Genomic DNA, 13,658 nt, shown 5'->3' with positions numbered 1-13,658 from the left:
CCACTGAAAGCTCAAACTAAAAAGAGAAAGAAAGTCGGAAACATTCACAATGACGATGTTAACTTTCCATACATTCAAGAAACCAGGAAACCAATCTGTAGCAGTGATGTCAAAGACAGGAATGGAATACTGGTCTTTGAAAGGTTTCTATTTATTTCCTCTTCACGGTATTTTGGTTGGGTATTTCATTAGTTTTATAAAGCTCCAAAGATATATTTTTTTATTTAATTTTAACACGTTCTCTCTTTTTCTCTTTTTTGGTACCCAAAGCTGTAGCAGAGTAAGGTACTTCAAATTATAAACAAAAAAAATTGCTGTATTAAGATCTGCTTTATAATAAAGTTATCTACAGAATCTTACTTGAGAATGTTAAAAGCTAAATATATGTTTTACAGTACTCCTAGCTGTAAATGCCAATATGAGCTGATAGCATTTCTTTTTTCTTTTTATCTTTTTTCTTTTTGTTTTTTTTTGAGCTGCAAAGGTTAATGGAGGAGGCCAAACGTCAAAGAAATTGTATGACACCCTTGAAGCAGTAGTTTGGCATTAACAAGTTTTCTATACAATTTACCACATTCTTAAACCTTTTTACAAGGAAAGAAAAAAATGGAAAAAAAAGTGCTATTTTTTAAATTTCATTAAATATGTACATATACTGTCCCTGCCTGCTACAGCATACAGTATTTTATGAACAAGCATTCCTCATTCCCTTTAAAATTAACCTACATGTTTCATACCGTATGTGTGTTTTTGTGGCTGGAGACCGATGCACATGCGTTTGTGCTTCTACACACAGAATATACAGCACTGATCTAGAGAACTCCAAGCATACAGATTCCATGTGTTCAGATGTCATATAAAAGCTGTCCAATTTTATTTTTTTTAGCACTCTGTAAGCAGATTTTTTTCACCCACCCTTTCCCCCAAACCACAATATAAAAGCATGCAGATCCCTTCCTCAGCACATCCTCCACTTCTCAAGGAATCAGTGCATAATGGCTTAAAGACTTCTCTTTTTCTGAGGAGTTTGAACATGGCCATCTGAGCTGTGCTCTTTTATTCATGATTTGAGGAGAAATCCTTGGGGAATATTAATTTTTTTTCTGCCAGAGCTGTGAGGGGTGCAGCAGAACTTTCTTTTCCTGCATTGAGAGGGCTCCCTGCCCACTGCACCATTCCTGTGTAATTCCTGCCTCCACCACACCGATCAGGTCTACTTTCCTTTTCCATTTACATCGGTATGCATTTTGAAACAGAGAGAGCTCTAACAGTATTTATGTGGAAGAAGCTGCTTTTGGTTTGGTTTTTTTTGTTGAGTTTTTGATTTTTCATGTTTCTCCAGGAACAATTTTGTCTCCCAGCAGCAGACTCATTTAAAAGCGTTAGAATTCACTGAGCAGAGCTGCATCTCACAGTACCGTTCTTTTTACAGCTACAGACCCCCAGCATTGCCTGTATTCCCCAAAGGCCAGGACTAAAATAACCATGCTACAGTCAACAGACAAGGGACTTTCTGAAGCATCTAAGCCATGACGTAACTTTGCTCCCTCTGAAGTCGATAGTTGCCTTCAAGGACAGCACTTCTAGCCAAGATTTCCAGATCTCCAACCCCCAAACGGTAGGATGGGTTTGTGTGTTCCCTGCCAGGCTGTATCTGACCAGCCAGTCCCTCTGAAGGGGCAATACCAAGATTTCTAATAGTCCTCCACGTGAAGAAGATACTAGTTATTGTTTTAAACAGAGCAGAGAGAGCTATGGAGAATAAACTTCTTAAAGTAAGCTGGCTGAGTAACTATACCAGTCTGTCGCTTATTCACTCAGGAAGTTGAAGCACAAAGTAAGGTGAATAAATAAGCAAGAGGGTGTTGTAAAGAAGGGAATGGGACAGGTGAGACGGGGCAGCTTTCCACCAGCAGGCACTCTGCTTCCAGCTACAGCTGTCACAAGGCCCCTCCAACACGCCACGTGCTCTAAAGGGGCCATGGCTATTCATTCACACAAACAGGCTTGCCTTAGTTGAAAGACAGGAAGAAGTTACTGAAAAAAAATGTAAAAAATAATCAAGAGGTTGAGGCAAAAAGCTCTAACAATGTGGTAAATGCCGTGGGCTGCAAAAGCAGGCGCTGCGCCACAACGGCACGGTCCCGTGAACCACCGAGACCCTGGCAAGGACTGACGGGAGCTGAGGAGTCTCAGCCCTCCTCAGGAACGCTCCCCAAGTGAATAAATACCCCTGTTTGTTTGGTTAAAGGAACCGACACGGACCACAGGGCTGGATTTGCAGTCGTGCCTTTTACTCAGACAGTTGCAGTGATGGAAAATAGTTGGCTTGCCACCGATAATGATACAGGCTGAGGGATGAAAAGGATGCAACCTACAAATCCCACCACAGAAGCCACAATTTTTGTGAAGATCACATCCTTCTACAGCTCTCAAGAGGCTGGTTTGTAAATATAGAGGGATATTGATAAATCTAGTGCATTTCTGAGTTCACTTTATCCTGAAATATGTACAGATTGTTTGTCGCTGCTATAGCAATGATGTTCTCAGTCGGGTGCCACGCTGTGTGCAAGATCTTCTTAGTAAAGTCCAAACTGTCAACACTGATGTCATCTTTCCTCCGTTTGCCTCCGACGCAGACTCTGCGGGGCTTAAGAATAGCCCGTGGTTTACTGCTCTCTCGGGACGCCTCCAAGGTAACATCCCGCTTGGTATTGCGGTCAAACATTCGAAAAAAGTTGTTATATGCACCTGTCATTATCACACTGCATTGAGAGAGAGGGGGAGAGAGAAAACAAAGACAGAATTAAACTTGTGGGATGCCTACAAATAGCTCTGGATCAGGACAGTTGAGCTTTAACCTTAGGATTAGACATCATCTCTTTTCATCTAGGAAAGAATATAAACCAGGGTTTTTCCCAGTATTCCCCAGAGTGAATAATTTTGTCCTAACAGTGTCCTTCTTTTCCTTCTCAGAATATTAAATTAAATTTTAAAAAAATCAGACTATTCAAATCAAATTAAAAGTTACCCCCAAATTGGCACCCTTCTGAAGCATGCACAATCTCGGGACCCTGACATCATCAGACTGACCTCACAAGACAATAAAATTAATACATTTTAATACGTAATTTTTAATTACCTTCCAGCTTTTTATAGGCTCTTAAGGCTCACATATTTCAGGCTTTTTTTCTTTCCGCAGAGCTTCACTTTTTCTGACAGGTGAGATTCACCATGATTCCAGAAAAAGTGCTAAAAAAATTAATTCCAAGTATTTCAAACCTTGTGATACAACAGCAACATTTAGTATGCAAGTCTATATTTTAATAAGCATTTTAAAGGAAGATGCTTTGAAAGGTTCTGAAAAATCACTTTGAGTTTGCACAAGTACATTTCTCTCCAAGATAAACCCATAGACCTTGCAAGTCTAGACACCACCTACAACACTTCTTAGAAGTAAACACGTTGATAAACAGGATTCTGTCACTTGAAGGAAGTCTGAATGAAGCTTCAAGTCAGGATATATTTCTGTGTCTGGGAGAAAGGGACAGAAAACATGCCTTGATCTGTATAAAAATTACCCCATTAATCAGCTTTCAGTTCGAAATAATGGATTGCCAGTTGCTTCATTCCCCCAGTCCCTAGGGGAGGATATTTTGTCACTAACTTTAATGAATTCAGGATTTCATCCATGGCCCCCAGGTTATTGGATTAGCATAATCATGGGTTTCAGAGCCTTGTTGGAAAGCTCACCCCCTGTGAACTTTTTCCCTCTCTGAAGCCAGGGCTATATTCTACTCGGGGATGCGTGTCGAGCAGCACACGGGCTAGGAGACCACGCCACATGCAACCACGGGACAATCCAAAGGCATAAACTCTCCACCACACAGACTGTTGCACCCAGTAAGCTCCTGGATTCAGGAGCTGCCTTACACCATGTGCAGAGCCTGCAGCCCATGCTGCTTTGATCACATCTGGGGCCATGAGGAGCTGCTGTAACACACCTGGATAATGTACAGGAAAACACACGAATGGGAGCGGCGCAGCTCATGGCCTTCACACTACAGCTACTGACTGACAGCAGCTCCCTTCACCTTGGAGCCCCTCTAGGGTAACTAGAGCAAGTGAGCTGGATTAGTACACTGTGAATCCCTAGCAGGACCATCAGCCCCATCCCACTTCCATGCCTGCCGATGGCACACTGGAGTTTGATGACAGCTGATTCCACACTGAGCTTTTTGCAGCTCCTGAAGTGCTGAAGGGAAGTGCTGCAAATCAGAGAGGTGTAGCACGGAGACACAGCGTGCACTGCCTCCAGCAACAGCCCGCCTACAGCCTTCGCCCTGTCAGGAGGCTGTTTTCCTGAGGTCTGCAGGCAGCACGCTGCTGGCTGCATGGCTGCTCAGTCTGGGCACAGCTACAGAGGCACTTGTCCATCTGTAGCTGTGGCCAGCCCTGGCAGGGAGCTGCCTCGCTGCTCGGGGGATGGCAGGAGCAGTAACTGCCCGCAGTGAGGTTTCCTTTACATTCCACACCTGCAGAGACCTGACACAATCTGCTGAGGAAGGCTCAGGTTAACCACCTCACAAGCTAAAATAAATAAATAAATACAGATTTCTAAAAACTCAGCCTGACAAGCTTGATAAAATGTATCCCAGAAGCTGCAGAAAGCCCATTGATCAAGATTAGTGCCCATTTCAGAAACTGAATCAACAGCAGTAAATCTAACGTTTCACTCCTTCCAAATCACCATGTCTTGTCATTACAGCTCCTGCTGTAATGGTTATTCACAACATGAAAAAGTCGAGGTTATTTCATCTCTCAGCGCTAACATACACAATTTGTCATGCAAACAGCCCAGCCAGGTACTGTGGGGTTTCACACACATACACACAGAGGCAAAATATAGAAACATTATTGCTAGGGTACCCTGCACCATGGGCTGCAGAGCTGTGGTTCTCCCAGGGAATGAGGAGCATCCCTCCTCATGAAGGCAGGAACTGTACTGGGAACGGTTTTCGTGCAGGCAGAGTACCAACACACCAATGGCACAGAGAGGTGTTGGCCAGGAATCTTATTTTAGGAGGTTTTGCTTGCAGTAAAACTGCCTTTACAGCCCATTTGCTTTTTAATTTCTTGAACTCTCACATATTTTTGAAAGTGCTTTCTTCGCTTGGATTTACTGCAGTTATTTTTTTTTAAACATATGTAGATGACTGCTTCCCATGCTGGCCCTGTTTTTCTGCAGTTTAATAGCTCAGTAAAAAATAGCATTATGTAAATGAGAAAGTGCCCATTCTTGTTCAAGGTCACAAACACAGATGGATTATAACCTTACCTGCTGCTTAAAATAACAATAAAAGAGGGTGAGAACTAGATGTAGGCCTGCAATTTATATCCATTCAGAAAAATACAATGTACAATAATGGAATGTGTATATATATATATATATATATATATATATATATAAAATTGTAGGTGAGTATAGGAAGAAGCTGTTCTGTACTTCCAGACTGGTAACTCTGCCCAGCAATGTCACGAGTGCTTGCACAAAACCCTTACAAGTGAGGCTGGTCCAAGAACCCAAACGAAGCCACTCACACAACTGCTCCTCCACTAATTCACAGCCCACAGAAAAGCTCTGCCTTACCACCTTTAATTTTACCTATAAAGCAGGTTTAGAAGTTGTGCCACACATGGTCAGAGGAATTGTCATACTCTGCCATCTATTTAGGGCGCAGAACCCATCCCAGTGTGCCCTGAGGAGCAGCATATTGATAGCTCAGGCTGGAGCAAAGCTGCTGATGGGCTAGACCCACCCCAAACCACCACAGCTACAGGCAGCACAGTTAAAAAAACAATTTTTCAAAAGGAAAAAAAACCCAAACCAAACAAAAATCCAGAAGAAAGTCCCAATAGCTACGACACGGCTACCACCATCTGTATTTCACGTATCTGCAGGGTCCCAAATGCATGAGCACAGCCCCCTGCTAAACCTCCTGCCCTGCCCCACGAGGGGAACACATTTTCCTTGGGGATAGTGCTCTACAGAGCACAGATTATTCTGTGCTCCCTCCTTTAGAGCTGCCTCAAGGCTTCTCTGGTCTGAGGGTTTCTGACAGTTCTTCAGGTCTGTGCGATTTGGGTGACAACACGAAATGCTATTAACTCCTGCACTGGCACTGGGGCACTCTTGCTTATCAATGGCACAATCTGAGACATCTCACTGCCAAAATTTAGCCCTCATGTGGAGTCGTTATGCCCCAAAGTCCTACTGTGTTCTTTTTTTCTCTACAAGCTGGACAAATGTATTCTTACAGAAGGTAGAAGGGGAAGGAGAACCCCTCAGTACAGTCCATTCCTACTTCTTATTTTATTGATCTTTCTTCTTACTCCCTCCCACATTGTCATCCTGTTTTCTTTTTCTTTCTTCCCCTACAATCTTGACTCTGGCCTTTAACATTTTTTCCAGTTAGGTTTTCTTTTCCTTCCCCTTCTTCTTCCCCTCCTCTTTCCTCATTCCCCTCTACTCTGCACAGTAATTTTTAAAAGACACTGCTTTGGTAAAAAACAAATAAAAATCTGCTTCTTCTCCTGCCAGTGAAGCTCCATAGGTTCATCCTCTGTTCCCTGCTCTGACGTGTCTTGCATTTTCCTTCCTCTATTCTTTGTTTTCTTCCTCTCATCTCTTCATTTTCCCCTTGGAGGACTTGCTATGTTCAGGGGCACAGTTTAAGGGCCTACTGCATCACTTTGAGAACTACTGATGACTTCAGCATCTTTAAGCATCTTAATAAATTAAACCATCTGGCTTTTTTTGGTAATGATTCTTTGCTAAATAAAACGCTTCAGTAGGTGGCTTCGCTCACTAAAGTTCTGCTTCTGTTGCAAGGTCAACAAATTCCCTACTTCACCAACCTCAAAGGCATCTGAAGAGGGTTTCAGCAGTTTTACTAACCACAACAAGATCTTCCACAGTATTTGTCAGGCATGGAGATCTCATCAGAAATCAGTCAGTCACTAAGAACTGGCATAATCTCTCTTTCTTGTATCTGTTATTCCCATACTACACTGAGATTTCCTTATTGCAAGCCAAGCTCTTAAATGTCATCCATGTTCCTGTCATCCTTGCACACAACACTTTTTATCAGAATTGCTCCATTCAGCTTCCTTCCTGGCTGTCAGGGTTTGCTCTGGAGTTCTGAGGACAGCGGTTGAACTCCGGCTTACTTAAACTTGCTTCAGACTGTTCTGTGCTTGGTTTGTTGCTTGGCTTGATTGTTTGCTTTTTTAAAGCCTCTTTTATAACTTTTAGGCTGACTCTGGCCAAATTAATCTTCTTAGATGAATAGAAATTTTTCTTCACCTGCAGATTTCTAGTGTCCAGAGAAATTCAGCTCATGTCATAGCTCCCCTCCTGCACTGTTGCTCAAGAGACCATGAAGTCACGGCACAGAGTGACAGGACTAAGGCTGGTCATTGCTTCTAGGACCAGCACACTCCAGGCTGACGTGTGATAGAAGCCAAGCAGGTGTGACCCAAGGAGACTCAGGAAGCAACTTCCACCAAGTCCTGCCTCCAGACTTGCAACTCTCTGCAAAGGAGTCCCTCAAGGTACCCAGCATGAAATGTGGAGACTGCTTGTTTGACCTGAAGCTGTCTCCCCAATTCTATTTTGAGACCCTGCATTTGCAAGATTTCACTACTGTGTGTACCCAGTGCACACCACCACATCTGGGACTGACATCCACGGTCCAGCTGACCTTAGGAGAAGAAAGAATTGGTTCCAGGAAAAATGTTCAAAAACATTTTTCACAGGGATGGAAAATGGGATTTATTGCCACAACAGGAAAGGAGGAGGTACTGTTGCAAGCAGTGGGAGCCTGCTGGTATATTGGGGAATTTTCCCTTATGCTACACTATCTGAAGCAACTGACTCCCCATCACAAAGAAGGAACTTCTTCAAACCTTGTGGGGAGTATGCTGATGGAAAATCATGAGACACTGGATTCAGAGCTGTGTCATTCCAGTACAGCTGGCTGGGATAAGACTGGGAATAAGAACAGGGGATCCCCAAGTCCTTCCAAGCTAATACTTGACATGCCAAGCCTTGAAAACAAAATGATATCTTCTAGCTCTCCAGCATACAGCATGTTGCCAGACCGGAATAAACTGTTAACATCTCATCCCCTGGGACCTGCCAATTCCACCTGATTAGAGTGAAGGCTGACAGATATTCAGTGGGATGAATGACAGTTCAGTAGGAAAAGACTGACTGAACAGTTGTGTGTGACTTCACTCATCTGCTTACAGCGTATCATTTATCATGATGGTATTCAGAAGTCTCCCTGGAAGGATTCTCAGACACCCATTCCTATGAAATCTTATAAAAATAATAGTAATTAAGTTATTCACTTACTGCCATATAGAATTACTGTGTGTTGTGTTTTCCTCTTTACTGGCTTCTTTAACCTCTGAACAAGTGCTATTATTTGAGGTGAAATCGAAATATCAAAATTATTTTGGTTGACAGTGGGAAGAAAACACTGTCTTGGGGGTCATTATTAAAGGACTTGACTTTGGAAGTAAATGGAAGACCTAAATTATCAATGTATAAATAGAGCTCACATATTCTACATAGTCATGTAATGAGGTATATATGCTAAAAAAGGCATGATGTGAGTGTAATATACTCGTCTAGGGGTAATATGTGCTCATCTGGTTGAATTAGTGCAAGACCCCTGCTTGACTCCCTCCCCTGACCACTGGTGTTGCCAAAGTACATAGTGATTAATGTGCCCTTCAGCAAATGAGATTGGCTCTGTCTGATCATATTAGTTCCTGTTCATTGGAGTAACTGAGCATCAATCACGTTCTAATCAGAGCTCACGTACATTGATTTTTTTTGTAAACAGGCCCACCACCAGGTTCTGTCATAGCCTAGATTGACTCCTTAGCAGTGACAAAAATTAATAGCAAGTATTTTCACCTAAATAATAAACATGCTTTCATTTTAATTGAACAATCCTGTCACTTCAAATCGTCACTGTAACTTTAAGGTCTGCAGAAGACTGCAGTTGTTAATGCTGCATATACATATTAATAACTTAAACCCTGTACTGCAGCATCCCTTAAGAGTATGATCATTCCCAGGGGGGTGTGGAGTCTCCATCTCTGGAGATATTCCAGCCACGTCTGGATACCTATACCCTGTGTCTGGGAGGTACACTCAGTGAAGCCCTCGCAGTCTAATGTTCCCACTTCATAATTACTCACTGCATTGATCTTTCTGTTCTTTCAAGTAGGAATGAAAATATTATGCTTACTTTAAATCCTGACACTGAATAGTATTTCTATTATTACCAGGCAACTATCCAGGGAGTGGTTGTAACACACTAATGAGGATGGCAGCACTTCATCTGACCACAGGAGAAAGACTCCAGGCCTCGGAATGTGTGGCTGTCCATCCTGTAAAGCTCACTGGGAATTCCCATCAAAGATAAGTAAAATGGATTTTGCAAGGACCTGAAAAAGCTTGAATCTTTGTCAAAGTTTCACAATAGCTAAATGGTTTGATTGTTCAGTTGTTCTGTGCCAGATTTTGGCAGGGATCAGCACCGTCTGTATTTCCAACTCAAGCAGTACCCAGTCTACCAAGACAACCCTTTGCTACAGCATCCATTCATGCATGGGTTTGGGAGGTTCAGAGAAAAGCCTTTCTTCGTAAAGGGAGAATCTCTCCATTGGGCAGACACAAGAACTTAGCAAAGGAAAGCAGTCCAAAAAGAAGATGCCCTTGCACAGTGTAGGACATTACACTTTATCTGCATTTGTGGAACACGTGACTGGAAAAGACCCTGTTCTGCCCTTCCAAGTTCATATGCTTCTCATTCTAACCAAAGTCTCATCTAATTGCTTTCACAAATTTCCTGAGCACCATCATGAAAAGAGCTGGGCTTCTTACATCTCCATTATTCAGGATGGGAAGACTGCTCCATACTGTCACTGTCTGAATAGGTATTAACTACTTATAATTCCCAGGCTATAATTACCTGTTCTCACTCAATACCTATTTGCTGCTGTGTCATTATCATTTACACATATCTTACCTAGATCCTCTTCCACCCTATGTATACCTCCTTGATATACTTAAAAGCAGCAAGCACAATCTTGGCTTCTCTTTTGCTAGGCTGATCAAAACCAAACTCCTGCCCTTTCCTCTGAGAGCAGTTGTCCACTTGCCCAAGATGTTCAACCACCTTGGAAATGAGGGACAAGAGTGTAACTGCAATCCAAAGATCTTTGAGTACGACCCTAATGTCAACACTACACCTTTCTCTGCTGGATATCCTGTTCTGGTCCACTCAAGCATTGTATTTGCCTTTTTCACAGTGGCCCCACACTCTGTTCCACAGTCCTTGCCCAGTCCAGTAGGGAAGGCCTGCTTCAAATAGGAGACAGACCATTTTTCCCAAATAAAAGGCTAACTTTTGCAGCAGGAAAGGGACAGGATTTGAATGTTATTTTCTTCCCCCTTAAGGCACAAGCCAAGATTAACAAGACCACATGTAATGAGGTAAGAGAAGCAACTGCACCAATATCCAAACACGTTTTTATCAACCTGAACACTGATACAGAAGGATGTAAATTGATGTGGAAAAATAACCATGCATAATACTTTACTTTCCATATGATTTCTCCCCACCATACAGGAGCTCTCTTGCTAAATGAAGACAGCGATGGACATAAGGATGGATTACCTGTCTGATCCATTCCATGCACATTCAAACTTGTCAAAGATGCAGTCATTTTCATAGAGGGAACATAACTTGCTCCTAAGGTAATCATGGACCTGTTTAAAAAAAAACCAAACACACACTTATTTTTGAAATAAAACAAAATATAGAACTCCACTACCAGTCCCCCACTCTCAGCTTTATCTCCCACATTCACTTTCAAAATATACTGCACAGATTGGTAGCTTTGCAGGAGATACTGTGTTTAAACTCTAAAAAAAGCTATCTGTACTTTTCCACAGCCCAATTAAGCAGGTTCTACAGAATTATTGTTGCAGGAAGGCATGAAGCATACCTCCCTCAGCAGGCTGCAGACCACCCCTCTTGTATTTGTTTCCTGCTTGGGTGATTTTCTCTATGCTAGCCTAATTCCCAGAGACATTTCACCAGATGATACCCTAGATGTGCTAATTAATGTGCAAGAAATCTAATTTAAATAGTAACAAAAACATCGTATTCCAAGATAAGTGGACTCTCAGTTGCTGCAGCAGAAAGAAGTTGGCTCTATTAAAAGAGCCTGTAGTGTATGATATCACATGCATTTGGGAAAGACATTTCAGAAACCAAATACAGCACAAGGCTGCAGTTGCACAGGCTGCAAATTAGAACACTAATTTAGCCCAAGGATAGCTCCTACTTGGCTGAGGCTTAAAAACAACACTGTAAAATCTCACTTAGATACTTGAAAAGTGGGGCTGAGCAGCAGAAGACCTCTCCTCTGGGGCACACTTCTCTGCTGAACAAGGGTTAACCATAGAGAGACAGATCTCATGCAAACTCTTTTCAAATCCTTTCCTGAATTTGATTAGTTTTCCTTCTGGATGATTGGTTTCATTCTGCAAGGAAATAATGAGCTAGAAAATCCCTGCCTAGACAAATTTACTAATGTGCTTTCACTCCTGAGGTTTTCATATAGTTGTTGCAGAAGCTGTAAAACAAAGATGTGTGGGCTGCCTCTAGGAGCACACGTACCACTCCCAGTAGCCGTGGGGTGTAATTTAGCTCTCTCATATAGAGGGACTGGTTTTTGCAAGTCCAGAGAGACTGTTCCCGGTCATGGATGCTCAGCATCCTCCTCTGGCCTTAGGGCACAAAATTGCTTCAAGCAAGGTAACGCCTATCAAGACCAGACGAGGGACAACGACTTTTCACTTGTGTTTTCTTTAAACTAAACCATTTTTAATAGCCAAATTGTACAGTATCCTAAGAACACTCCTAGTCTATGGGTATTAAGGATTAAAAATTATAGCCATGGACCAATTTTCATTAATAGATGAGTGAACACTGAGCTGTATATCAACAAATACTGCCTTATACAGAACATAACAAGCAAATAGTAGGTGCAGATAAATCATAACACAATGAAAAGCATTTACCCTCATCATGAATAATAGGTCAGTGGGTGAAATGAGAAATTCAATCTTTTAATTAATGTGTGTTAATATTTTAATGATATGCAGGTCATCATAATTATATGGATACTTAACTGAAAATGTTAGGGATATTTGTTGCCTTTTGGTGATCCACCACAATAAAATGTTTTGAGAGATTTCCAAGTGTATATATGAGATTTATCTATGTGAGAGACACCTCTAAGACAGATTATTTAACAGAGTAACTGAAATCACTTTTTCCTAAGAACAGATTTCTCTACTCTCTGCAGTTGAAAAAAGATGAAAGGTTGCCCAGAGCAGCTGGACAGTGTGAATCCTGTGCAGCGAATCCTGTGCAGTCCTGTGCTATTGGCTTCCTAATGCCCCTGCGGTCCAGATTCCCCTTCAGTCCACTGCAATGCTCAGCAATGCAGCTGTTTGCTCTTTACAAGGCACTGGATAAATATTTGGAAATGAAATGCAATCTGGAAGTTACAGCAAAGCAGCTGGAACACCATTATATTTGCTGCCTTGTTTGGGGTTTTTTTACAAGCTTCTGATTGCAATAATCAGTATTGAAAAAAATTACATTCTACTAATTTTCCACATCTTAACATGGAAAAATATAACTTTTTAACTGGCCCCAGTGTTCAGTGTCAGACTGATTTACAGGTGGCCAGCTTGTTTCACAGCTACCTACATAAGGAAATAAAAAGCAGGTGTCAAAGTCAAGATAAGCAGGTTGGCTTGACCAGCTATTCCATTCCTGGGACAAGGTTGCCTACTCCATTAGATAAGTACAAAATAATACACTACCTCAGTTCCTAAAATCTAAGATATGCTTCTTATATAAAATACAGTCTCACCCTTACCCTCCCACTTCATTTTCACAGCATATCAACATTTTTAACACATTTAGCATTACAAGTACTGCCATTTTCAGAGTAAAACCAATTCTGTAGTTTTAAAGGTATACAGGCTCAGACTTTCCAATGCTAGCAAGAGACACAAGGAAGAGTATCCACCAAAATATAACAGGTGTATTGGAAAACACCAGGTTCCAATTTGCCTACTAAACACTGGCTAATAAACACCTCCAATGTTGCTGGATGCCAAATTTTGGTTGCTTTGACAAGTCACACTGCCAGGCTCTCATTACATACAATTTTAAAACCAATCTTAATGGTAGTTACAGTGAATGCCTGTACCCACCTGCCATCAGACAGACACAGAAAAGAAGGGATTGTTCCAGCAGTGGCAGAGGATTGTCTCTATGTAAGCAGTATGAGCCAGATGAATGACATTTTTCCTACTTTGCATACGTTTCTGTAGCAGCTTAACATCTTTTTTTCCCCACTGCATTTTCATAACAAGCAGTTTCTGTGTCACAGACAGATTTTCCTTCTTCAAGGCAGAGTCAAAAAATGTAAGCTCAGCCCTCTATTGCCAAACAGAACAGATGTCAGGGTACAAACTCAGCGCTGGCTGG

General features: G+C 41.9%; 1 protein-coding gene across 1 annotated transcript in view; it reads right to left on the bottom strand.

The window, feature by feature from the left end:
* Nucleotides 1–2,473: 2,473 nt before the first annotated feature.
* Nucleotides 2,474–13,658, bottom strand: part of PPP2R2C (protein phosphatase 2 regulatory subunit Bgamma) — a gene marked incomplete at both ends in the record, with an annotated part of 168,405 nt that continues 157,220 nt past the window's right edge. The window contains 2 exon segments of the mRNA XM_084266931.1: nucleotides 2,474–2,765; nucleotides 10,761–10,852. Of these exon segments, the coding sequence (XP_084123057.1) occupies nucleotides 2,474–2,765; nucleotides 10,761–10,852 (384 nt within the window).

This window comes from Gallinula chloropus (assembly GCF_964237585.1).
Source record: "Gallinula chloropus genome assembly, chromosome: 7".
NCBI classification, from domain to species: Eukaryota; Metazoa; Chordata; class Aves; order Gruiformes; family Rallidae; genus Gallinula; species Gallinula chloropus.
This window is presented reverse-complemented; position numbering and strand designations above follow the sequence as displayed.